Below are 26,185 nucleotides of genomic sequence, written 5' to 3' on the forward strand. Positions count from 1 at the left end.
TTTAGCAAATGATTTAAGTCAATTTGGCAAGAAATGAACAAATACTCAAATCTTTGCATACTTTATATACAACAAGATAAATCAACCTATTTAAATGCATATCTTAGAACATCTATTAGATATTTTAAACCTAAAAATTTTTGAATTTACTAAATTAATCAAGCACAATATCTTGATTTGGAATTTATTCTAGTCTGTAAAATACAAAGATCAATATTTGGGCCATAACTCCAGTAACATATCAAAATTTAAACACAAAAGTAGCATTTTGTATTTAAAGGATGAAGAAAAGCATACTAATACAAAAATGAATAAGATACCTGCTATATGAATACAAAAAAAAAAAAAAAAAAATTAATGATGGGCAATACTGAAGGTATTTGTAACAAAACAGAACATAATTAATAAATTACAATGAGACGTAATATTTACAAGTATTGTCTAAGAATTTGATATTTACCAGCAAGATTGCAAACAGTTAATTTATAAGAAAAAAAAGAGAGAGTGAGCGACTGATGGTTATCAGATGATGCATTTCTCAAAACAATCCTATTTAGATTGAGGATTGGATGTTTCTATACTTTTTAATTCTTCTCGAAAGATGCAATTTACAGTTATACAATGCATGAATAATGGCAAAATTTTCATGCATTGTTGATAGTCTACAATGCCTTGAACAATTCTGGAACCTATTTAATAAGGCAATACCTACCTGATTTAATATGGATAACACATATAAAAATAAAATCATTACAATGGCCTTGTTCTCTGCGTAAAGTTATTATAAATACGACATTTCCACCAGCTATATCATTAATACAGAAATTTCTGTACAAAATATTTTTTATATGTATTTGTTTGGAACAACCATTGATGTGGGTTTCATTTTATAGAAAATAAAACCCAATGGCATCAGAATTTTGTTGTTATGCAGCTATCTGAATATCAATTTAAATCCTGGAGAACATTACTGAAATTCTTTGAGTGGGGTACTTTGGTAATATTTGCAGGAAGATTTTGAGCTAATGAAAGATTCATGCTGAAGAATGGATATATTTACCTGAACAATTGTGTGAGCAATCATTTGTATATTGAATATGAATTCCTGCAAAATCTGCATCCTAGGAGATAAACTTACTTCCCACTTAAACACAATGATTTTGGCCATTTTTTTCAATAAAGTATTTTCAGATCCATTCCAATCTGTATTTATATTAATTCATTTTTGTCATAATATGTTCATTCTTTGCCTATCAGAGGATTTCTTACTTGGTTATTGAGTAAAATTTAAGTTATTTCTGTAATTGTTGAAGAAAAATTAAACCAGGTTCAAGTAATTAAAATTGTATTAGCAATGCACAAGTCTTAAATTCATTCAGAATCTACAAATATTTTATTCTCATGATATGCATGTCAATATATATACATAAATGCTACTTTTTATTAATCAAGCTTTTCTTTTCTTGAGTATGTTTTCAGTAATATTTTCACTTTCTTTCCTTTTGTTTTGATACATATTTGTTTTTGTACAAGTTGAAACCATACTTTCTTGGCTTACATTATGGCAATCATTACTATTATCAGCATTTTCTGAAACAGTCTGAGATGTTGATGCATATGATGAATTACTGTCTTCATAATTATAAGGAATACTGTTATGACTAACATGCAAACAGTTTGATGATTCACATGTATTTTTGCAAGGGTGAACAGTTTCTGAATTTAAATTGCATACTTCTGATTGCTTAACATTAGACAATCTGTTTTTTCTTTGATTGTTAGTCAACTGAGATTTAAATGAGTCAATCATCAAGCTACACTGATTTAATTGAAATAATATTTCATTCAAACAATTTTTTGGTAAATCTATTTCCTTGCAATCATTTTGCTCTCTCTTTATTTGATGAACAATGCTTTCTAAATTAGCAATGTTTTGATAAAGGGATTTAATAGAAGTTTTCATAGTATTTATGCTCATCCGATTCCTGAAAAAAAAAAAAGTTATGAATTAACAATTACAAAGAAACATGCTCCAAATTGTTAAGCAAATGCTAATATATTAATGATTTGTAATTGTATAACAATTGAATTAACATTTGTGCTTTTAATTCAAAATGCTTACCTGTATACTATTCTTCTAGTATTTTTTAAAGAATCATTTAATTCACTTATGGACGGTGTAGTCTCTGCTTGATTTCCAGAAACTTTATTTGCATCTGTTGCAGTACATGTAATTGGTTTAAAAGGATCTATAAAATTAATAAATATCTTATTGGTAAGTTGTAATTTTATTCTACAATGCATTACATACTTTAAAAAATAGATATATTCATTTATATATTTTACATATGTTTAAAAATCACCAATATCAATGTGTAGCAAGGAGGGGATACTAGGTAAAATCTTAGTGCATTTTTGTCCTTTTTTTTTAAAAAAAAAAATATTAGTTCACATGAAATGACAATAAATAAAGCCATGACCTGGATTTCATTTATATTTGTTAAAACATTGATCGAATAAGGGGAAAAAAATTACATTATTCTCTAGGCAACAATTATTCATTTTATACCACTAAATAGAAATACTTAAAAATTATTTTAGTTCTAAATTTTGTGAAAATTACATATAACATTCCTGTATACAAAATATTGTAAATACAGGAAATGACTGCCTTCCAAGAACAGTTCTTCATTCCACATTTTAAGAGCTGTAGAACAGCTCACAAAAAAAGAAAATATTAAGTTTAGTGCATACCTTCACAGTAAAGAATACAGATAAGATAGGGTTTACAAATTTGGCAGTGTTTACTCAGAATATGTTTGATAAATTTAAGATTTCCTAAAAAATATTAAAGATTTTATTCAAAATACCGATTCCTAAGACTGATTGGATTAAAAAGGCAGAAAAAATCAAAATACTAATTTAATACTATTTCTGAAATGAGAATTAAGTAGAAAAGATATCGTTTACAATAGTTATTCTAAAAATGAGACAAATTCATATCTGAAAAAAGGACTCAAACATTATGTTTAGAATAATGTTACAAGTTCTACTATTGAAATATTATTCACAACTCTCATTTAAATAACCAAATTAACTTTTAACGCTACCAGAAATAAAAATACTTGTTGAAATATTTTTTAAATGTAATTTCAACAAGTTATGGACAATTTAGAATGTTTTCAGCCAATTCAATAGTGCATTCTTTCTTCATAACATTCAACCATAAATTACTTGGTTCCATGATTTGAAGAAAAATTAGATGTTTAAAATTACTGAATATTTTATATTATTTTATCAAAAAATAATTTCATTCTTTTATTATGACATCCATTTAAGATTTATTAATTTCGGCATTTATAATTTAGTTAGGAATGAATACCAGATTTATTGTATTTATTTTATGGTACAGAATATAAGAACAGGACACAGACACACAAAAAAAGAGAGAGTTTTATTAATAATAGAAACAATTAGAACACTTTCTGTGATTATGTTTTCTTTTACTTTCTGTAAATTCCGGACCAATTTTAGATGGAGTGGCATTAAATAGAAATCATTTTGTAAACCTTGATCTATTTAAGAGTTTTAATTAATAATCCATAATGAATAAAAAAGTATGGAGTTCTAATAAATAGAAGAATTATATTCAACATTATTTTTTATATAAAAGTTTACTTAAATTATTTAAAACTAAAAAAAAATCATAATTTTTAAAATTAAGTACACTAAACAATGGTTAAGTTCTATACAATACTATATACTATACGATAAGTAACACTATACATTATTTAAGCCAATTAAGAGCATAAAGCATCCATTTAATTAAAGAAAAAAAATGTTGATAAAAAGAACAAAATTTGCTATCTCGTTTCTTATTAATTAACAGTGAAAGAGTGAAAACTTGCCAAATGTAGCACCAAAACCAAATTGGCATTGCACCCTATAAGCCCTTCTTCTTACAAAAAGAAAAAAAATCTGTTAATGCATATGTTTATGCTGTTTATACAATGTTTATAGGAAGAAAATTGTATTTTTTAAAGAAATTTCATTCAAGCATTGTCATTTGTTTTCACCAATGCTTTGCCAATTCTTCACTATTATTATGTATTGGCTACTTTTAGTTTTGATCTAGAATGAGAAAAATTTAATTCAGATTAGACACATTTTTGAACATTATATTAATAGGATATTAAGGGACCAGAAACAATTCTGAATTACTGACAAATTCAAACATGAATTAAAAACAACAAACCTAGATCAAAAAAGGAATGTGAGAAATTCACTGTTGTTGGTATGAATAAAAAGATATTTCTTAAATTTTTTAATAATGCAAAATTTCTTTCTGTGCAATAATATTTTCCAAAGGTATTATAAAAAAAATAAATAAATTCGCCAAAATACATATATGTGCCAAATATAGTAACTGTAGATTAAATGAACTAACCTCTGGTGAGCCAAAATACATATTTAGCTTTATTATTAGTAAAAATAGGGATTGCCCTCTAAATTCTCCTTCCCTCTTCTATAACTGATTACTCATATTCTTATTTGAATAGTCAGTACCTAATGAGATATAAACTAACGAGTAAGTATCTCAGCAGCATACTTCTCTTCGAATGTTTTAAAAATGTGCTACGTAATTTACTAAACTAATTAAAACATATGTACAACCTATTACTTCTGTCATTTTAGTTTGAAAAATGTATAACTGTGCATAAGATTCTATCAACTTAAGTTTAATCATGCTTTTTGGACGTTTGTCTAAAAAAAGAAAATGGAGTCTTAGCCAAGAAATAAATGAATTGTTGGTAACGAAAAAAGATTCAATTTGAGAACTTAACAGTTTGAAAGAAATGCTTTATTTCACTAAATTTTTTAATATCTTCTAATAATATTCTATCTATAAGTACAACAGCTATAAATAAGCTCATTATTTCAACTCATTACTCAACTATTTCAGCATGTTCCTAATTAAATCAATTGAACATCAATAAAGAATATTGAAAGCAGAAAAAAAAATATTAAACAACTGTCAAAATATCTACTTACTAGCAAAAGAATTTCCCATTAAATCAGCAAAATAAATGACCTCTGGTAAAGATGGTTCAATATGTTCTTTAAAATATTCAACAGCCATAGTAGAGAGATCAAAGAGTTCATCTGTAACTTTGAATGCTCGATTCAAATACAGTGTTTTCTGAACATAGTTTAACAGTCTGTTAACTTCATCTAATACCTAAAAATATAAATAATTATTTAATTTTCAATAAAATATTCCAATCAAATACTATCTAATAATTATCAATAAGCTGTGGTGGGAAAAACAATTTTTTTACAAGATAACCAAAATGTAAGAAAATGATTATGAATGCAAACTATAACAAGTCTTTGAATTTACACCAAGTACAAATTTAATAGCATTCAGGGCATTTGTAAGTATTGACCTTATTTATGCATAAAATTTACTATATATCATAATTAATTCTTTTAACACAGAAATCAAATTTTTCAAAAATAAATTTTATAAAAGACAAAATAACTATAAAATTCACAAAAATATCAATTTCAATTTTTGAAAATTGATTAAAGGTTTTCAAAAGTCCTTTGCTTATCAGAAATTTCAAGTTTGAAATCAATTTCAGAATACTACATCAAAATTAAAGCAGAGAAATGATTTACTAGCTGAAATATTTGTAAATTATGACGAATTCTTTGTATGAGCGATAAAAAAATATCTATGTTGAACTGCCATAATCGAAATATATGACCAATAGATTAAATAACATATCAGCAAATGATAAAAAAAACACATAATTTCATGATTTCTAATTTGAACAAATAAAAATTCATCTCATTTAGGTATAATCAAATTAATAAAATATAATATACTGCAAGCTTTATACTTTCTTGAAATATCCCCCCCCCCTTTTTTTTTCATAAAACTGAGTTTCAGAAGCAGTGTGTATAATGTGAAAATGACAGGAAATGGAGTATAAATTTTACACAGACACACATATATACACATGCATAAAATTCTTTGATTTAGGGAAAAGTAGGTATGAAAGTCCTTCCTCTACAAAATTTTTCTTTATGATTTTAGAGAAATAGTGCAATTCTCATCTATTATCAAGAGTTTTTTGTAAAAGCAATGATGTGCATAGTACAGAATATGTACAAACTATGAAGGTAGAGAGCAAGCAGAAGAGCCATTTTGAATTCATATACTTTCAGAAAAGAATCTATTGACACAGCATATGGATTCAACACATGCTATAAAAAGTCACTGTCATAATAAAAGCCTGTACTATTCAGAAGTTAAAGAAAGGTCATATTGATAAGAAAATAATATGCTTAGAACATAGATAAATTGAATTTATTACATATAATACCATTAAAGGAAAATCACTTTAATTTTAAAAGTAAAATCAACAGAGGAATAACTTATATTTTGTTCATTTTTACCTTAAGAAATAAAAATGTGTTAATTTTAAACTAAAGTAGGGTCGGAAAAAGTAAATGGAAAAGATGAAAACAACATTAATAGTGAGGTCTTTGTGAGAAGAATAACTTGCTTAAAAGACTTTAGAAAAGAGAGAAAAAAAAATCTTACTTTTTTTAGTATTATTTTTTAATGCTTATTTACTTTCGTTTACAAATTTGTTAAAAATTGAAATTAAAACCTTTTTGTTATTATTCCTTCTCGATATTAACTGAATGCAAGGCAAGTTGTTAAATTATGTAAGGTATAATATTTATGGAAAGAAAAAAGTCAGTTTTTGTATTTAGATTTCCTCCTGAGAAAAAGGTTACTGTTGTGTAAAATCCCACTCATTTCTTCATCACAGTGTGATTAGGCACATGCTTTTAATGCAATATAAACCTATATTTTTCATGCATTTGGAATAATTAATTCTATGATAGTAAATGATATTAAAATTAGGAATACGGTAGCAATTTGTTTCATCAATGATGTTAATTATTTTATCTCAGATTAACAATAGACATTTTAAAAGAATTTATCATGTAACCTACATACATGTATTACTTTTTGTTTATGAAAATTAATTATATATAATGATTTGAATAATAATCAAAGACAGAAGGAAACAAATACACAGATGTCAAAGAAGAAAATGTAATGCTGATGGAGGAACCTGAAAGTGATAATTTTGATTTTTTCTCATTAATAAATAAGGTTATGGAAATGGAGAAAATAGCTTATCTAAAATAATTCATGGTTGATTTTTTCAACAAATAAATATTTTTTTTTAAGTTTATGCTAAAGGTGGCAGAATGAATGCACATTATTTGTTCATCTGCTTGATACATGGAGTTGATGGTGGTCAAGTGGATGCAGTAAGTTTAAAGATCACCAAACTGACTAATTCAAAATTTGTTTTCGTTATTGATAATTTGCAATTTTTAATAGTTAAATAAAAGATATACTTCAAGATCTTATTGTTGAGGCAGATTTTTCATTGGAGTTAAAGTATTTTTCAGGTAATGCAAATATCAAAGTAAAATTAGTTGGAAGAATGGTATTGCTGAAAATGAAAAATCGCTTCTAACTTCGCTACGAATGAAAAATCCTTTATTCATTAGCTTTTCGTGACAATTCTTTAATTTCTACAATGTATAGTATATATGGGTTTCTCAATATATTGAAAGGAAAGTCGGTAGCATTCATTTTATATGGAGGATAACTTACAACTGCTGAACAAGATACTTTCCGCTTTGGATGGGATAGATTTTTGCATCAGGTTTCTTTATCGGAATTAAATTCCAAACTATATATACTAACTATGCATTTGCTTCTTTCGTTTCAAAAAATGGATTTACAAAGGAAAGGGGTAAGAATGTATTGATAGAATGCGAGTGGCTAATTTTTTTTTCTGAAACTTTAAAAGAGGACGAAATCTATCAAAATACTATAGAAGGTCAGATTTGAAAGCTGTTAATGGGAAAATCCTTCTATCACAGTTAATTCAAGCCTTCTAAGGCCAAAATAAATGAGAAGTAACAAGCGGCAACCAAATTCACAGAAGAGTGTCAGAAAATATTGTATAAACACCTTTAAGGAAGTATAAAAATAAATTTTGTGCTATAATATTCCTTAATGTTACGTGGGAAATACGTTAAATTTTGATTTTTAAATTGAATGTCTAATTAAAATTTTGCAAAATCCATCCTAAGTGAGCCTCTAATATACAAAAAGTAATTGCCCGCTAAATTTCACGTCCCTCATTTCAGTGATGTTCTATATTGGTCAGGCAAAATACAGAGAAAGAAAAATTCGCTGGGAAACCAAAAAAAAATCGTGTAAAAATTATAAAGAGAGAAAAAAAAAACTTTTAAAAAATAATATAATCTGAATCATAAAGGTTTCTTAAAACTTTTCTTAAATTTCTTTTAAATTTTAAATATTAGATCTAGCAGAATTAAAAAAAAAAAAGCTAAAATTTGACAAAATTGGTTCAACAAATGATAATCTTCAAAGTAATAGGAACATTTAAAAAAGTATACCGTAAAAGAAATTATTGAAAACATCCAACTTCAAATTAAAATTTTATCTCATTGGATTTTACGCAGTCCAATAAAGTAATTACAATCGCAATAAATAATCGTACAATAAGAATTATTGTACCCTAAAACTAAAGTATCCTTTCGTAGTCGTTCAAAAGATCGCACGAAAAAATATATTATGAAGAATGATGATCGAATGTGTACTGTGCTTCACGGCAATAAGAATAAAAACGGCTAAATAACATAAATATCCTTCATGTACGATTTTAGAACAACTTTTCCCATCTCTGATGTATCTATTTTTTTTTACACACTATACTGTATTATTATTTTTCGTCGATCGGAGTAGTCTAATCTGCGTAGTCTTTAAGCACAAATAAAGAGTTGAGCATAAAGTTACCAGGCATAACTAAAATAAATTATTCGTTATTTAGAATACTAATTGTATATTAAATTCAAACGTTTATCGAGTAACAATCATTTCGGCATATTTCATATTTCGCTCTTTCGGAATAACCATTCCAGTATTTCAATATACGCCGGTGTCCACTGCTGAAAAAAAGAAGGAGCGAAAAAAAAAAAGTCCATTAAGTATTGTCTTAACATGGGTTGAAAATCCTGTATTCCTTCACCGAATGCTTTCCTTCCATCGGTTTTCTTTTTTGATATAATATCTAGAAAACAAAGATTTGTGACTGTTTTCGATTTTTCGTATTCATCGTCTACGGAAACCAAAAGGAATATCTTCTTTGCACTTCTCGAGAAAATTAAGCACTTTTAAAGTGTTTAAAATGATTTCAAATTTAAACACTTTTTAAGGACTTTTCATTAAATAGATCAACTTTTATTAACGGCAGAACAGCAAAATAATAATATATATAAATATTTAAATCAGTATTTTAGGGTAACTAAGAAGTAATGGTAAAATATATTCTGAAGCAATACGAAGCAGTTTTGAAGCATATCAAAAATATTCTCTTCAAATCAATTCATTATCGTGCTCAGAAGCTCCAAAAAATTTCTCACTTATCCCAGAGTCTCTGGGATAATTCAAAACACACTAGGAAAATTTTGAAGATTTCTATTTTGCTGGCTGTTTAGTTAATAAATTAATTATAGGCATTTTTTTTCATCTCATATAATAGAGTTGGACTGGAAAAAATGACAATGTTGACAAAATCCATTCTCAATTATCCTAACTGACCTTAGATTATTAAATTTCAATAATTCTACAGACTATTAAGAATATTTACAAGAAAATTTAGATTTATTTGTCAATTAATATTTAAAACATGCTAAATATAATAAAAAATATTTAATTGAAGAAATTAATGAGAAAATGTATGCATTAAAACAAGTACTATTTAAGTGCTTTTAAACTGGTTTCAAAAAATGCAACTCCTTCTAAAATTTGTCAAATAGGGTAACATGTATGTCAAATTGAAATGTCTGAGGTATTTCTTTTGATGACTGATAAATGCTCTTTTAAAAAAAGACCACATTTGGCTTTAAAGTATATGCTTGTTAGATTTTGGAAGAAACAAATGTAAAAACTTTTTAAGAATAATTTAATTTAGTTGAAAAAGCAGCAGAATGGTAACATAATGCTTTTGGACAGGATCATGAATGTGAAGATATAAAATTGTAAACCAGACAAATATTTAAACTCGACAGAAAGTTTGCAATAACAGGCCACCTAAAGAAGACAATTTATTAATATTCTAGGAACTGAGTTATCAATATGTGAAGTTGACAATAAATAATACTGTAGCAATTATAATTCATTTAATAAATAAGTGCAGACATTAAATAATGTCTTGCCTTATATAATGTTACGGATTTTCCTTCCATCCTCATGCCGGGTTCTTTTGATAGTGGGTGTACGGTGCGAAAACACAATCAGCAGGCGACAGTAGAAAACCATGACGACGTGTATTTACACGAGTACACAAAGACGACAAATATTTACAGCCGAGACGATCACAGGACAGCACACAGCAGCCCATAAGTAGTAATCGTCCACAGCACACGAAGCGGATAGACAGAATCCAGCAGGAGAGGGGTTCCTTGGAGCTTCGATTTACGGTCTCTCCAACGGCTGAACTTCTCGCTGTCTTCTCTCGCTTTAGCTGCCGACTCACTACTTCTCACAACTGACCACTACACACAATATACGACACTGACTCCATAGTAGAGAACAGGATTCGGCAGACAGCAGTTCAATACTCGCTCCAAACAACGCTGGTAATTCGCCGTTGCTTCGCTATTCTCTGGAAGTCACGTTACTATGCTTCAATTCACAATGACGACATACACGATACGATTCTCGACACACACCTTGAGAGTGCCAGCCTTTTATAGTTCCCGGGTGGGGGGGGCGAGAATCTTCTAGACCAGTCAAGCGTATCTCGGTTCCTAATTGACAGATCGACAAAATTCTCGAAGTTTCCAGCATTATCCATTTTGTCGCCAAAGTCACGAAATTCGTCGCTAAATGGTCGCCAAGCTCTGGGATCATTGGTTCGGCATCCGACAGCATCCAATACAGATGACTGTAAAACGGTCTTTCTTATGATGACACTATTCGTGCTGAAAAGCAAAATTACAGGTTTGTAACATTGGTCCCCTATTCAAGGACTGACGTACCGGCAGTCGCAGGTCAATCCAATAGCTGGTGTAGGCTTCTGATCGATGTAAACAATCTTCGATTCGGCATCGGGCGAATTCTGCACATTCGGTGCTGATATCACTTACTAAATTGGCGACAGCTAAAGATCCGTCCGAACCTTCTCATTGCCTTTGACTTCAGATCGTTTCGCCGTTTCGGGTTGTACATCCAAACTTGCTTTCTCTTCTTGAAATGAAAGATGTCCCATGGAGCCAAAAAACGTATCGTAGCAGAGGTGTCCGGAATGAATTTTAGCCAGGCTGGTCGGTTGGTCACTTTGAACTTCTCCCATCGAACCAACCGAATATCAGGATGGTCCAACAGTGCCTTCCGGAGTTCACTTGAAAGCCAGGGATTCACCTTCGTCGGCACATCTTTCACAGGAGTATTCCCAACTATTCCTGGCTCATTCTCGACTCTCGAAAATTGTCCACAGCTCTCAACACAGGATCTTCTAAAGAGCACATCTGCCTTTGCGGGAAGGGTTCCTCTGTGACGACGTAACTTATCTGGATGCATAGAAGATTCGTCGACTCCTTTTCGCATCACACTCCAATGCAAATCCACAGCAAGGTCGAATTTTTGAGGGAAGTCGAGGTCGAGACCACAAGGATTAGCGATTCCAGCTACGTAGTCTTCATCCGTATCACTATGCAAGGAGATACCAAGAGGCTTGCAGGGAGGTTGTCCCTTAAACCTCTGGGACGAATCCATTCCAAACAGGGTCGCATCAATTCCTGTATCCATATGCATCGAGCACGGGCCGCCGCTGACAGACCCGTCCGAAGAAAGTTCATGTTCTCCATCCTCAAGCGCCTGCACTTTCGATTCCACTTCAGGGGACTCATTCAAAGAAGACTGTTTCAGTTCCGCAATTATTTGACAGTCTCCCTGTTCCTGCCTCTCCTTATTAAACTTCGGTTCATCCTCCGTATGGCTAAGTTCCTTCTCAATGATACCGGTCTTCGGTCTTTTCTTCTTCCACTTGGCTCTCGCCGTTTCCTTCAATTTCTTCTGTGATATCTTGAACATCTTCGATTTTGTTACCTTTATCTTCTAAAATTTCCTTCCTCGACGAAATTTCTTTCTTTAATTCACTTTTCATTTCTTCATATCCGGCTTTCATTTCTTGCAAAAATTTCTCTTGTCCGGCTTTCATTTCCTCCTGCAATTTATTTAATTCAGCAAGTAAAACGTTCACACCGACGTTTTCCGCCATTTTTGCTTGGGACCTTGTCACCACCATACACTGTTAACCACTACCCCACTTCTGACACCAAAATGTTACGTATTTTTCCTCCGCCGCAGGGTTCTTTTAGATAGTGGTAGTGATATGGTGTGAAAACACAATCAGCAGGCGACAGTAAAAAACAATGACGACGTTTATTTACACGAAGACGACGAATACACAGACGACAAATATTTACAGCCGAGACGAACACAGCAGCACGCTACAGCAGGCAATAGCCCACAAGTAGTAATCATCCACAGCAGACGAAGCGGACAGACAGAATCCAGCAGGAGAGGGGTTCCTCGGAGCTTCGCTCTACGGTCACTCCAGCGGCTGAACTTATCGCTGTCTTTTCTCGCTTTAGCTACCGACTCACTACTTCTCACTACTGGCTACTACACACAATATACGACACTGCATCCATAGTAGACAACAGGATTCGGCAGACAGCAGTTCAATACTCGCTCCAAACAACGCTAGTAATTCGCCGTTGCTTCGCTATTCTCTGGAAGACTCGTTACTATGCTTCAATTCACGACGACGATTCACGACACGATTCTCGACACACACCATGAGACTGCAGGCCTTTTATAGTTCCCGGGAGGGGGCCTAGAATCTTCTAGACCAATCAGGCGTATCTCGGTTCCTAATGGATGGATCGACAAAATTCTTGAAGTTTCGAGCATTCTCCATTTTGTCGCCAAATGGTCGCCAAGCTCTGGGATCACTGGCTCGGCATCTGACAGCATCCAATACAGATGACTGTAAAATGGTCTTTCTTATGATGACACTATTCGTGCTGGAAAGCAAAATTACAGGTTTATAACAATAACTTATAAAAAGTATATGCAGGATACGTTTCATCTAATGAAAAAGAAAAATTAGCTTATTCTAAGTGTTGCCATCTTCTTACTAAAGGTATCAAAACTTTTCCTTTTAAAAAATATGTACTAATAAATAGAAGATACCCTTATTAGAGCAAAAACAAGGATTTTGCAAGCCTAAAACCAGCCAGTACTAGAAAGTAGAAGAAAACTAGTGATCCTGGAAAAAGAAACATTACCAATTATTTTGGTAATGATGTCCAGGCAAGCTTACAGTTAAATTTAATTAATGGAAAGTGATTCGAATTCATTCAATTCATTTTATAAAACTTAGATACATACACTTGGCATGTATTCATAAATTTCTACTTAATAACATAGTTTCTTCTATATATGCAGTCAAGATTTGAATGAATAATAAGAGACAACCAGATAAAGATAATACTATGAGGAAGAAAATTAGGAATAAAATAGAATGAGAAGATCAGGTAATGCAGCAAACTTTCAACAAGAATCCCCTGTTTAAATAATTACTTTACATGGTTTTATGTGTTTATGAATGCTATTTCCAGAAATCTATTAGAATTGAAATGATTTTTCATTTTAAATTTGTTAAATTCTGTTATTATTACTTGTTATTACATTCTACTACTAATAAATATGAATATTTGGTAGCACATTTAAATTAATCTATTCTGGTTCAAAACCCTATATTATGACGAACAATTCTTACATACACTTGTGTAAAGTGAGCACGGGCAGAATAACCAATTTTCTTTCTTTCTTTCTCTTTTTCTTTTCATATTAATCAATTGGTATTTTGAGTCATTAATTTTTCAATTAAGAATAATAAAAACAAAATAAATGCAACAAAAGTATACAATTATTAACTAGACATAGTGATAAGTATTTAGTTTAAGAAATTTTTAAGCAGATTCTGTGCTCTAAATTAAGCTCCCTTTCTATATCATTATAACTTTGACAAAGTTCTTATTTTAAAGATAGATTCATCTTAAATGAAGTTATTAAAAATAAAATAAGCAAAAACATTTTCAAAGAAGTTGTAAAAACAAAATATTCAACTCATTTAACTTACTTCACCAGCAAAAAAACAACAATGATTCCTTTCAACATGCTTTCCAACAGTGAGATTTAATAATGTCAGTCTCATATGTACCATCTCAACAATATCATTTTCTCGACAAAGAATATGTTTCCGTCTAGAAGATTCTCGTCTTGGCATTTGTGACTTAACATAAGTATATCGAACTTGAACAGCAGTCTTTAGGCGATTAAATTCATCATTCAATATATCTCCACAAACTTTGTTAAACTTTTTTGAAACCTGAAAACCAGCAATTTGTTTAAAAAATTATGAAATGTTAATTTGTAAAGAGTAATAGAAATAAAAAATTTTAATAGAAATTTATACAACCAGAGAAAAATTTATGCAACAAAGAAAGATCAATAAAATACTGAATCATTGAACTTAAAAAAAACTATAATGTCTAATAAATCAATAACTATTCTTTGAATGGTAACAAAATGTATCTATAAAAGAAACTTCTTTGATCTGACACACAGTACCACAATTTTTGTGATTAAAAATGCTTAAATAGAGATTTTTTAAAAAATCTTTCCAAAAACGAAAATTTTGAATAAATTTTTGCAATTTCCAAAAATATTCTTACAGGAAAATATTTAGTAATATTATAAAAAGCAACTTAATATGATAAAAGTAAATACCAAAAATTATTCTATTATTTAACTTTAAAGCATCAATTTAATAAATCCAGAAAGATCCAAGAATTAAATAAATAATTAATTTTGTTCAAAAAATCTATACTGAAACTGAATGTGCATATAAATAATTTAATTAGATTTCATTACTTAACTTTACAATTTAAATTTAGTAGAAGAATTGCTGAATTACAAATTTTAATAAACTGGAAATTTACAAAGTCATTTCAAAATTAGTTCAGCTGAGAGACAATAGATTTTCAATATATATTCAATGAAATATACAATATTAGGTGGTTATTGAATTATAAATTACTATATTAATCTGAAAAAAAAACCATTAAGAACAGAAAGCCAGAAAAGACATATTCAGTATAAAACGAACATAATTTTTTTAAAAAAGAAGTATTGTAGTAAATGAATAATTTAATTAAAAAAAAAAGGTTACAGTATAAAAATTTCTGCTAGAATAGAGAGAAATAGACTGAGCTTTAAATACAGAAGACAGTAGGGAAAAAAAAATTCCTTAGTTAATCAAAATAACTACAAGTAAAAATTTAAGATGAAAAACTATGCAAATAATTATTCTAGTAACTGCTTCTTTTATAACTGAATCAAAAAATAAATCCTAGTCAGTTCAATGGGAACAGCACATATTAAAATATAAATAAAATTACTGAATTAAAACATTTAATAACTAGAACTAGACAGAACTTATATGCAAAAATCATTAAATATGAAGTCAGAAGAGTGAGAAAGTACATGAATGTATAAATTCTTAAAGATTCAGGAACAGAAACAGCTTAATTTATACCAGTAAAGCAATGAAATTACTGAAATGACATATGTATCCTTTATAAAAATGTTATCATAATAAATTATATTCTATCTCTAAAAAGTGTTGACAGAATGGATACAAGCAGAGACAGATTTTGGCACCACTTTGCAAACATAGATCATTCTCTACTCAATAAATAAAAAAGTATTTAAAATCTTTGATTTTTAGTACAAGAAGGCAACATATAAAATAATTATTCTTTTATATTGGTTGTAGTAAATGAAAAACATTTTATTAATACAAACAAAATAAAAATTAATACATTTTATTGTCCTGGTAATTCAACCAAATTCTTCAATACTGATGTGTATAAATTAAAGACCAAACATAATTAATAGTTTCGACTAAAAAAAAAACTGAAATCCTGAAAAAGTGTGATGTAAAATTTTGAGATAAAATCAAATAATTCAGAATATTAATGCGATGCAGATATATATGTTACAGCGAAAACTCAAAATCAGTCAAAACGCGGATTAACTAGGGAAAACGCGTTCTAACTGACCGCGCTATTTAAAACCTGTTTTCTCTAGTTATTGCAAGTGTTGTCCAATTAAAACCGTAAGACTCTAAATATCTTGTTTGTGAAATTTTCAAAGCAAGTGCAGTCGTCTAGTTTTATTCGTGCTGGAACAGGTTTGTACTATTGATTTATTTACGATGAGTGAAGAAAATTTTAATGCTTTTAGCGCCAAAAATTGGGAAAATAAATTTCTTAGACAATTACAGTTTTTTACATAAAAAAAACAGAATAACTTTATTACACATGATAAAGTGAGACTTAAAACTGAAAAATCAAGAAAATTTGCTAACATAACTGCCGAGATGATACAAAATTTTTATCGATGTATAAAACATGTCAACAGAAAAAATACAAATAAAATAAAGTAAAGATTTGGTTTCTAAACCTATTATTCACTCAGAAATGAATAGATGCTGCCAATTGGATTCGATTGATATGCAATCTCAGGCAGATAATGAATTTAGGTTTATTATGTTTTTGCCAGGAATATTTAACAAAGTTTGTGCTATTAAGACCGTTTCAGAGCAAAGGAACGAAAGAAATTGCTTTTTCAAGTACTTGATATATTTTTGATATTAGGGGCTCCTTCTATCCTGCAATCTGATAATGGAAGAGAATTTGTAAATTCCGTTATAGAGCAGTTATGTACGTATTGGCCAGAACTGAAGATTGATCATAGGAAACCTCGGTACAACCAGTCACAGGTCTCGGTTGAGAGGGCCACCCAAGATAGAAAATATGTTGGTTTCATGGATGAAGGATAATCAAACTACAAAATGGTCCAATGATCTTTGGTTTGTCCATTTCATGAAAAACTGAGCTCTACATTCAAGAATTAAACAATCACCATACTAATCTATATTTGGGATTGAACCAAGAGTTGGAATGACAACCACAACCTTGCCATCAGATATTATAAAAAAATATCGAAGACGAGGATGAACTTCAAAAAATTTTCGAGGACATGAATGCAGGAGAGCAAGAGAATGAATAAGCACAATCAGAGGAGCGTAAGCTTGCTAATAAGTCATCCAACATTTTTCTAATTAGAAAGGAAGCCAAAGAAATTAATAAAGCAAGCCAAATAAATGAAAAAGATCTCCGAAGCAACACATCCTGAATTTTATATTTGAGGTAATGTCGTTGTTTCCATTCCAGATGTTGATAGAGAAAAGGCTGATTTCCGAAATTTCATCGGTGTAGAGCTTGAAAAATATTAAGATGGCCTGCACAAAACTGGCACAAAATTCGAAGTAAGAAATGATACTTAAACTTAATTAGTTCACTACTTATTCAACAAATATATGGTTGTTCTTATATTAACTTTTTATGCAGGAGACTACAGCTAACCAAAGTACAAGTTTTAGACAAAATTTTAATATATTCACTGATTTTGAGATCTGATTCGATGTATCGCCGCAAATTTTCTTGACTCAAGAACGAACACAGAATCAAGACATTTAGCTGAAAATAGCAGCAAAAAAAAGAAAAAAAAAAAAAAAAGGAATTTCAGGAATTAGACAAGGGTTCGCCCGCTGTTCTTGTAAAGAAGATTGTTTTTCAAAGATTTTTTCCTGCATAAAAATGGTTCTCTTTGCAATTCTAAGTGTCACAGCAGTTTGCCATGTCTAAATAAGTAATTTGTAATAACGGTACTGTATTAAACAATATTTAAGTACAGTATTTTCTCTTCAATGATAAAGTTCTTTCTTTAAACACTATTATAGTAAGTATAGTTTAATACAAAAATTTTGGATTCAATTATATTGTCTAACAAATCAGTCAATCAGAATAAAACGGGTTCTTCCCAGTGTTGTCAGTTAGAACGCGTTTTCCCTAGTTAATTCGGGTTCTCCCTAGCGCTGTCAGTTAAAACGCGTTTTCCCTATTTAATTCGCGTTTTGACTGATTTCGGGTTTTCACTGTAAGATATACATGAATACTTTTTAATTTCATTAATATGGAAAAAATAGAATTTTAAAAAAATACAAAAAAACTAACAAATGTTCAACTAATGAGCATAATTTCTAATAATTTTGAGACAAATCTATTCAGCCAAGAAAAAGTGCAGATTAGAAAATAATTACTTATGATATCATTTCACACTATTAATCAGTATTTTATTTTCAATTTAAATGATTGTTGAATTTAAACTACTTTGTGGTAGTGCAAGAATTTTTGGAATTGCTGTTTGCAATTTTCTTAGTTAAGAGATTAAAATTCAGCTTAATCAAGAAATTGGCTTCTCATTTAACCCTACTAGAACTCCATTAGAATCTAAATTAACTATTAAACTATCTATAATAACATGCATTGAACTAGAAATTAAACCAGGAGGATAAAGGTTCATGGGTAGTAAGGTATTTTTGATAAAATGTCAATGATAGAAAATTCAATACATTTTCCACAAAATCTTGATTAATGAAATTTTGAAAATTTTTCTGATTTTAAAAATTTCCATGCATTTTTATTCCAAAAAATTACATTATTGCTCTGCACAGCATACAGACTATCCATTTACAAGGGTTCTAATTATTTATCATATGATAAGCTAAATAAATAAATAAACTTGCAAAAATATATCAATGAAAAAAAAAATAAAACAGATATACAGCTATACCTCATTTATTGAGCACCTCCCATAACAAATGATATGTGTGATAAGCAAAACAAAATGTGAAAAAAATTATTTCCTTAATAAGCTATGTTTTCGGAATGACAGACGGAGACATTGTGAATCACAAGCATAATTCGGCTGTATATTGGTTATCAGAAATATTAAAAGTTTTTCAAATCTGTTTGAAGAAAATTTTTACTTCTGGTTCAAGAAACCTTGGCCACATAACATTATCGAATGCTAGTATAGAGGATTTGAGAAGTCCGTGCGAAGTTTTAATTGATGAGAATGCCTCTCTGGCTATGATTATAGATCAATAGGTAGGTAGCAACAACATCAATGAGCGAAGAACATAGCCAGAGCTACTGAGAGCTTATAAAGCTGCATTCTGTCTCATATCAAAAAGATGTAATTGAGATTTGGTCAGGAAAAAAAAGGAATAACTGTCTCAACAGAGTAACAACATTCCAGTGAAATAAAGGAGATGTTGAAAGCATGAGATTTTATTGCATCGTATGCTGAAAAGCGTCATCCTAATTAGATGATAACTATGCATTCTACAAATGCATTTACTAATATATTATTTTAAAATTTTGAATGAATCTCAAACCTAATTTTGAAGCATAGAAAAAGACAAATATATCATTTTTCTTATAGAAAAAGCATACATTATATATGATCAATTACAAATTTGACGGTTTTAAAAAACTTCTTTTGGAATGGAACACATTGTTCTATTAAACATGAATTCCTATGAAAAATTTATTTTTCTAAACCAATTTTTCTCATTACGAATAAGAATTGGGAGCAAATTAAGAGTTAGTTTTTAGTCTAGCTAATTATGTCAAGATTAGGTCATTTACATTTGTATCTCCTTTTAGTTTGAATCTTCAATCTAAAAGCTAACAATATTAGTATTTTCAGTTCTTGCTTAAGACAATTAAACAACTATTTGATTTCTTGATCTAAAGGCTTTTCATCAATTGAAATCAGAATTAATAATTTAATTATCAATTTCATCAAAGCAATGAAAGTTGTTACTTCATCATGTAGCAATTCAAACTATTGAACTTGATGATGATATTTCTTAACAGGTAACTTTATTTTTTCAATATGTTATCAGTTCAAGTAATACATATCTCTCTGTGATTAATTTTTTTCAAAATTCCTAATAAATTTAATAGATATATTCATTATAGATATGTTTATTTGGTAAAAGTGAATTTTAGTGTGCACCCAGCTGCGCCAACAATGCCAAGTCGCCAATAAAGATGGCGGACAAAATAAACAAATACTTCCGCGGAACAGTTACGGTTACTATTTCCCGCCATCTAATTAGAACTTTTTACTGATAAGTATTTTTTTTTTTTTTTCATACTGCCCGGTGCCTTCTACATGCCTTCGGCATCTGTAGAAGGCACCGGGCAGAATTTTTTAACTTAAAAAAAACATCCTACGGCTTCGCTAGCAGCGGGAGCGGGAACCTAGTAGCTTCGCTAGCACATTGAACATAAAGACTGTGTGGAAAACAGAAACAGTACATAACCAAGAGAAAAGAAAAAACGGAGAAATAAACAATCGGAACATTCTCCATACAAAATTTCACACAAACATACTTTCCCCACCTTCATCAACTTGTAAAAGAATATATTCCACTCACCTTCCATCCATTCTGTCGGTTCGATATCAAACCATTCTCAATACAAAATTTCAAACAAGCATCCTTTCCTAATTTCATTAACTCGTAAAATATATATGTATGCATATTTAACTCGCTCTTCATCCATTCTACAGGTTCGAAATAATCCCGACATAACAAATTATGAAGGGAACCAATCGTTATAACACCAAAAGAATTACGAGAACTGCGAAGAATTCCATTTGCAGCTGTCTTTGAAAGTGAGAATGCAGACGATTTTTTTAAAGCGAATACTGACAATTAAAAATTGCAAAAGAATAAATATTTTCTGTTCGTATTCACATTAAAAAAAGAAAGAAGAAAATAACTTTTAATTATAAGCTTAAATTTCTTTATAATAAAGAACAAAAGTAAAATCTTTAATCGATATTTTTTTAATATTTTTAATTTAACATTTTTCATAATTTAATTGTAGTTTAAGTACAACTCAACCATTGCAAAAAGTTGTAAACAAAACAGCAGTACGGTTGCTATAAGAGGGATCCGATGAGTTGCAATATTGGCGACAATCGGCTGGTGCACACTAATCTTCACTTAGGCCGTTTATTTTAATAAATTCACTAAAAATTTAAATTATAAGGGAGATGATTCTTGATTTTCTGAAAATAAAACTTCAATATTATTAAGTTAAATGCAGCACATAATCAGTTCATTTGATGCAAATCATTAACGTTACACTGATATAACTGTTGCAGATAGATTTAGAACTGTGAAAAGGTTTCATTGTCAATTTCGTGAAATGTTCACCAAACAGCTTTCCAATGTTATTTAATCACTGGCATTCAGTAATATAAAAGCACAGAATTTATATATTGTAAACTTTCATAATAATCAGTTTTCTTAAAATCAAGCATTAGCTGATGGTAGAATAACTTTTTTCCCTTTAAATAAAAATTTATAAATTCTAGTCAATCATTTAGTTTTATACAATTAGAAAAGCATTCCATGGAATGCATTTCAACTAAGCTTTAAAATTTTGTTTCATATTTAATAATCAGTTTACTGAAAATAACAGTAAAAAGAAATAAAATGAAGTCCTCATAAATGTAATTTACAATATTTTATAATTTAATATGAAAATTTTATTGCTCATCCTTTCATACTGACACATTTTCTACAAAATGAAATTTCATTTAAATTCAAAGCCATAACTAAGATCATTCAAATAGCTAAATATTTTAAACATGATTGATAGATGAAGGATTTGATTTCAAATGCAACAGAAAATAATAAATACAAACTAACTCCAGAAGTGAAAATGGAAGACATATGAAAATATATCCACTCTCCAAACAAAGAAAAGAGCAAGAGATCACTCTCACAATCTGCTGTCACTCACTGCCTCTTACATTCTAGGTCACAGTATCAGCGGCATACATACATAATAGGGCACCCGAAGAAAATATCAAAACTGTACCCCCTCCCATTTTTTTAAACGTTTTATTAATTTTCTGACCCCTTATACTGAAGAGTGCAAAGACTGCAATTAAACTTAAATAATAATATATATTTTAGAATTAATCTAACGTAAACATTACAAATAAATTCACAATTATCATTATATATTGACTACTCTTGAACATACAATGTATCATTATAATGCTTCAAAAAATATTTGGAAAACAAATTTTATGAAATCAGCTCAAAAGCACTCAGCTAAATTTTGGTTAAAAAATTGGCTAAATTTGCACAGTGAATTTTCACCATTTTAACTTTACTAATTCAAAAAAGGTCTCAATACATTAGTGAAACACAAATAAAAAATGTTTTCTATTTATATGTTACATTAAAAAAAAATATGAAATATTCACAAATCTCTTAATCCATCAAAAAGAAATAAATATATGAAAGATAATGAAAAACTTATGTATGTATGTATATATATATATTGCCCTTAGGCATCAAATGGAAACTGACTATTGAAATAAATATTCTGTTCATACATATAAAATACTCAAAAGAATTTTGTAATTATGTAAATATGTACAAAAATATGTAAAAGTATTTCACACATACCATTAAATTAATCTATAAAAATATGCATTTAATAATATATCTAGCAGCCTGTGACAAAGTTAGAACACACTGCATGAAATGAATAGGTATGTAATTACATATCAATGGCAAGATCTGATTCAATTAAAATTAACACATTAATTTGTCAATGACATGTAAATTATAATTTTAGTACATATTATTCATATTCATAAAAAAAAGAGATACATTATATTTAGAAAAATTTCAAAGGCTTCAGATGTCAGAAATATTATAAATTCACCATCTTCAATTTTATCAATTTTTGAAAATGCTTATGATTACATTGAAGTCAATTTATACTAAAAAACAACTAAATCAATCTTTTTTTTATCACACCAAATCTCTGTGATATGAAAATATAAGCTTTAGTTAGATAAAGGATTTTTTGAAGCTTGCATTTGATGTTGCTATTATCAAAAGTATCAGCAGAGCTGCCTCTAACAATTTAAAAGTACAGAAATAAATTTAAGAATGTGTGTATGCAGCAAAACATCAAACTGATATTTGTTAATTATATTTACATCATATTAAATCAGAGTACACATTTTTTGTTTTTATAATTTCCATGATAGTTTCTTAAATTTTTAATGAAAATTATTTTAATTTTTTGCATGCTAGATCACTAATTCAAATACCAAATGACAGTCAAAATACATTTGGTCTTTTTTGCTGATTAATAGAAGTTTCAAAATGAAAGAAAATAAATTATATCTTTCTGGTTTATTTACATCTGGTCTGTTGTCATGGTTTATTTAATTATTCAATTACTACTCCAAATAAGAAAACCTGGGATATTTAGTTTTATCATAAGTACCTTTCATTCATTATTTTATCTTGAGATACAGTTACCTATATCAATCATAAATATGCTTTCTAATATTTATGAATAGATTTACAGGTACCTAGTTTCCAACAATCTGTTTTAATGTCCAGATATTTGAAAAATGATTCTTTTGTTTAAAAAAAACATATGTGGTATTTTTATTATGCTTTTGTGAGAATTGAAATACAAAGCAATTCCTTTTCACATAAAGAAAGATTTCAAATCTCCTATCTTTTGCTTATCCCCCCCCCAAAGTTATCTAATATGAGTTTTGTTATAATTTATTCATAGAATAAATTGTAACATTATTTTAACTCATGAAATAACTATAAGTTCTCAGCCCTCAATTAATAACCACAAGTTTCTTAAAGTCCTTATTTCCAAAATAGAAAGCCTTTGAAAACTTAAAATCTTTTTTCTCATTTAGCCAAAACCATTTTAATTTTTAAGAATCTTTAGAACAAAATCTTATATTAAATTTAATTTTCTTTTAAATGCAATGAATTGATTTCTTAATTTTATACACCCTAGCAACTGTGCCCAAGGCATGCACTCTGCTTGTCCTATCTTAGTTATGCCACTGCACAGCATATAAAAAATTCCTCTCTCTTGCTGCCTCAAATTAAAATTTTCCATGTGCTAAAGTCTTAACATTTTGAAAATTAACTAGTCATAGTATGGTGTGTATGCTGATGACTTCTTGAAAATGAAGGAATATATCGAATGGAATGGTTCACATGATGGGCTGTTTGATAATACAGATATAAATTTAGCTAAACTGATATCTGTATTAAGTAGCTCAGTTTCATGCCAAGTTTATTCATCTTAAACACATTAACAGATTAAAACAAATACTGCTTCCAAAGCACAAGAAAAAAATAGGCATAACAGCTGCAAAATGCATAAAAAAAATTGTAATATTCCAAGAAATCCACTCTATTTTGAAATGGAAAAAAAAAAAAATAGAATTAATAGTATTAATTTAGAATCTATTATATCTGTAGAATAGAACACTTTCCTAGGCTTCAAATTTGAATAGCCATTCCTTCAACTTGCAATCAAAAAACAATCATGTGAATTTTTCAACTTAGCTTATACAGTTATATACTGTGGAAATACTAATTCAAATAACAAACAAAAAAAATCTACGAATCAAATCTTGATAATGAAATATGTTACTTTTCAAATATACCTCATATTGTATACTTTTTTTTTCTTTTTTGTTTTGCAAACCGTATTCAAACATTGGACTGTTATATATTTGCACTCTAAAAGAATAAATCAAATTTTTACTTACTAAACGAAGTTTAGCGATTTCTCCAAATGAAAAATGCCTTAAAATACGCTCAAGCACTTCATACGGAAAGTTGTTTATATGCGATTTTTCAGGAACTTGGGCGAATTCACAAGAAGCTTCATCGTCACTATTATTTTTCGATTTAAGCTCCATGAGCGTAATAAAAAATGTTTTCCCAGATTAAATACTATATTTTACAAAATGCATTACAGTTGAAAACGAAAGTAATAGAAGGGCGAACGATGCAACTTTTCTACAGTAAAGGATTTGGCTTTACCTCTAATGACTAAAAAATTTAAAATAAACGCCGTGTATATTACATATCTGCTCTGCATCTGCACGTCAATAGCGACCGCGATGGCGTGATGGATGATACAATCCCAACCACGAGAACATAATGTTCATTTCCTCCAAAGAACCAACTGGATCTGGGTGGGTGCACGTTAAATCCATAGGGAACCACAGAGAAGGAATAGGGAACGAAATGACTAAAGATATCTACTAGGGGCAAGCTTGCGGGTTTAGGTATTATCTCTCGATATCTGAATTCGGTTCAAAATGAGTTATTTTTCTGTGAGTTTCAGCAAACTATTTTACAAATTTTTTTATAGATATGTAACATATTCTATTTTAAAGACCTTACATCGCTCTATTTATTATGCTATGTATTTCTCTAATTTTCTATAATCTTACCTAAAATAAGAAGCTTAATTTGAAACGGAAATGGTTAAAATGCGACTTACACAAAACTTTTCTGCAGAGCTGTTTAAAAATGAGTGTATTGTAAAAAAAGTTTTCATCTTTGCTTATTTTTAAAGCTAAGTTTAAATGTAAGTCTAAGAAAATTTCAAATTTCAAATTTTTTTAAAGTATACTCAAAATAAAAACTTACTCAACGTGGAAAATTGAAATTAAATTCATACCTTCATAATCGACAATAAAAGAAAAAAAAAATCAAGATGAAATATTTGCATCAAAAATAACAATTCAATTTCTTTACAACAATAAAATATGTTGTAACATATTTTTTAAGTTATTTTAAAAATTAATTTAAACAAAGAAAAACAAAAAATAGTATAACAATTAAATTGGTATCATTCAGAAAATTATTTTTTGAATTTCAAAATTATGTAAAACAGAGGCAGTGTCAGAGACTTGCCGACGGAGGGATAAGCCTGTAAATTAGATTGCAAGCCTGTAAATTAGATTGCAAAAAACAGATATTTTACTTAACAGAGATATTACTTTTGTTAAATATACTTAATTTAAAGTTATGGACTTTACTTATTCCAATGCTTTATAATGAATTCACATAATTTGGCTGCAGCAAATTAATTCTTCTTAGTATGCGTATTGCACAAGAGT

The 26,185-nt window shown here is 29.2% G+C and overlaps 1 protein-coding gene across 1 annotated transcript; it reads right to left on the reverse strand.

Moving 5' to 3' along the window:
* Positions 1 to 25,163, reverse strand: LOC129976698 (F-box only protein 28-like). Its single transcript, XM_056090410.1, has 5 exons — positions 24,821 to 25,163; positions 14,346 to 14,594; positions 5,053 to 5,239; positions 2,123 to 2,249; positions 1 to 1,985 (listed from the first exon to the last, which is right to left on the reverse strand). Exons 1-5 carry the CDS (start codon positions 24,971 to 24,973, stop codon positions 1,448 to 1,450), a joined length of 1,254 nt encoding a protein of 417 aa, XP_055946385.1. The 5' UTR covers positions 24,974 to 25,163; the 3' UTR covers positions 1 to 1,447.
* Between the last annotated feature and the right edge of the window lie 1,022 nt (positions 25,164 to 26,185).

The sequence above is a fragment of the Argiope bruennichi genome, chromosome 1 (genome assembly GCF_947563725.1).
Source record: "Argiope bruennichi chromosome 1, qqArgBrue1.1, whole genome shotgun sequence".
NCBI classification, from domain to species: domain Eukaryota; kingdom Metazoa; phylum Arthropoda; class Arachnida; order Araneae; family Araneidae; genus Argiope; species Argiope bruennichi.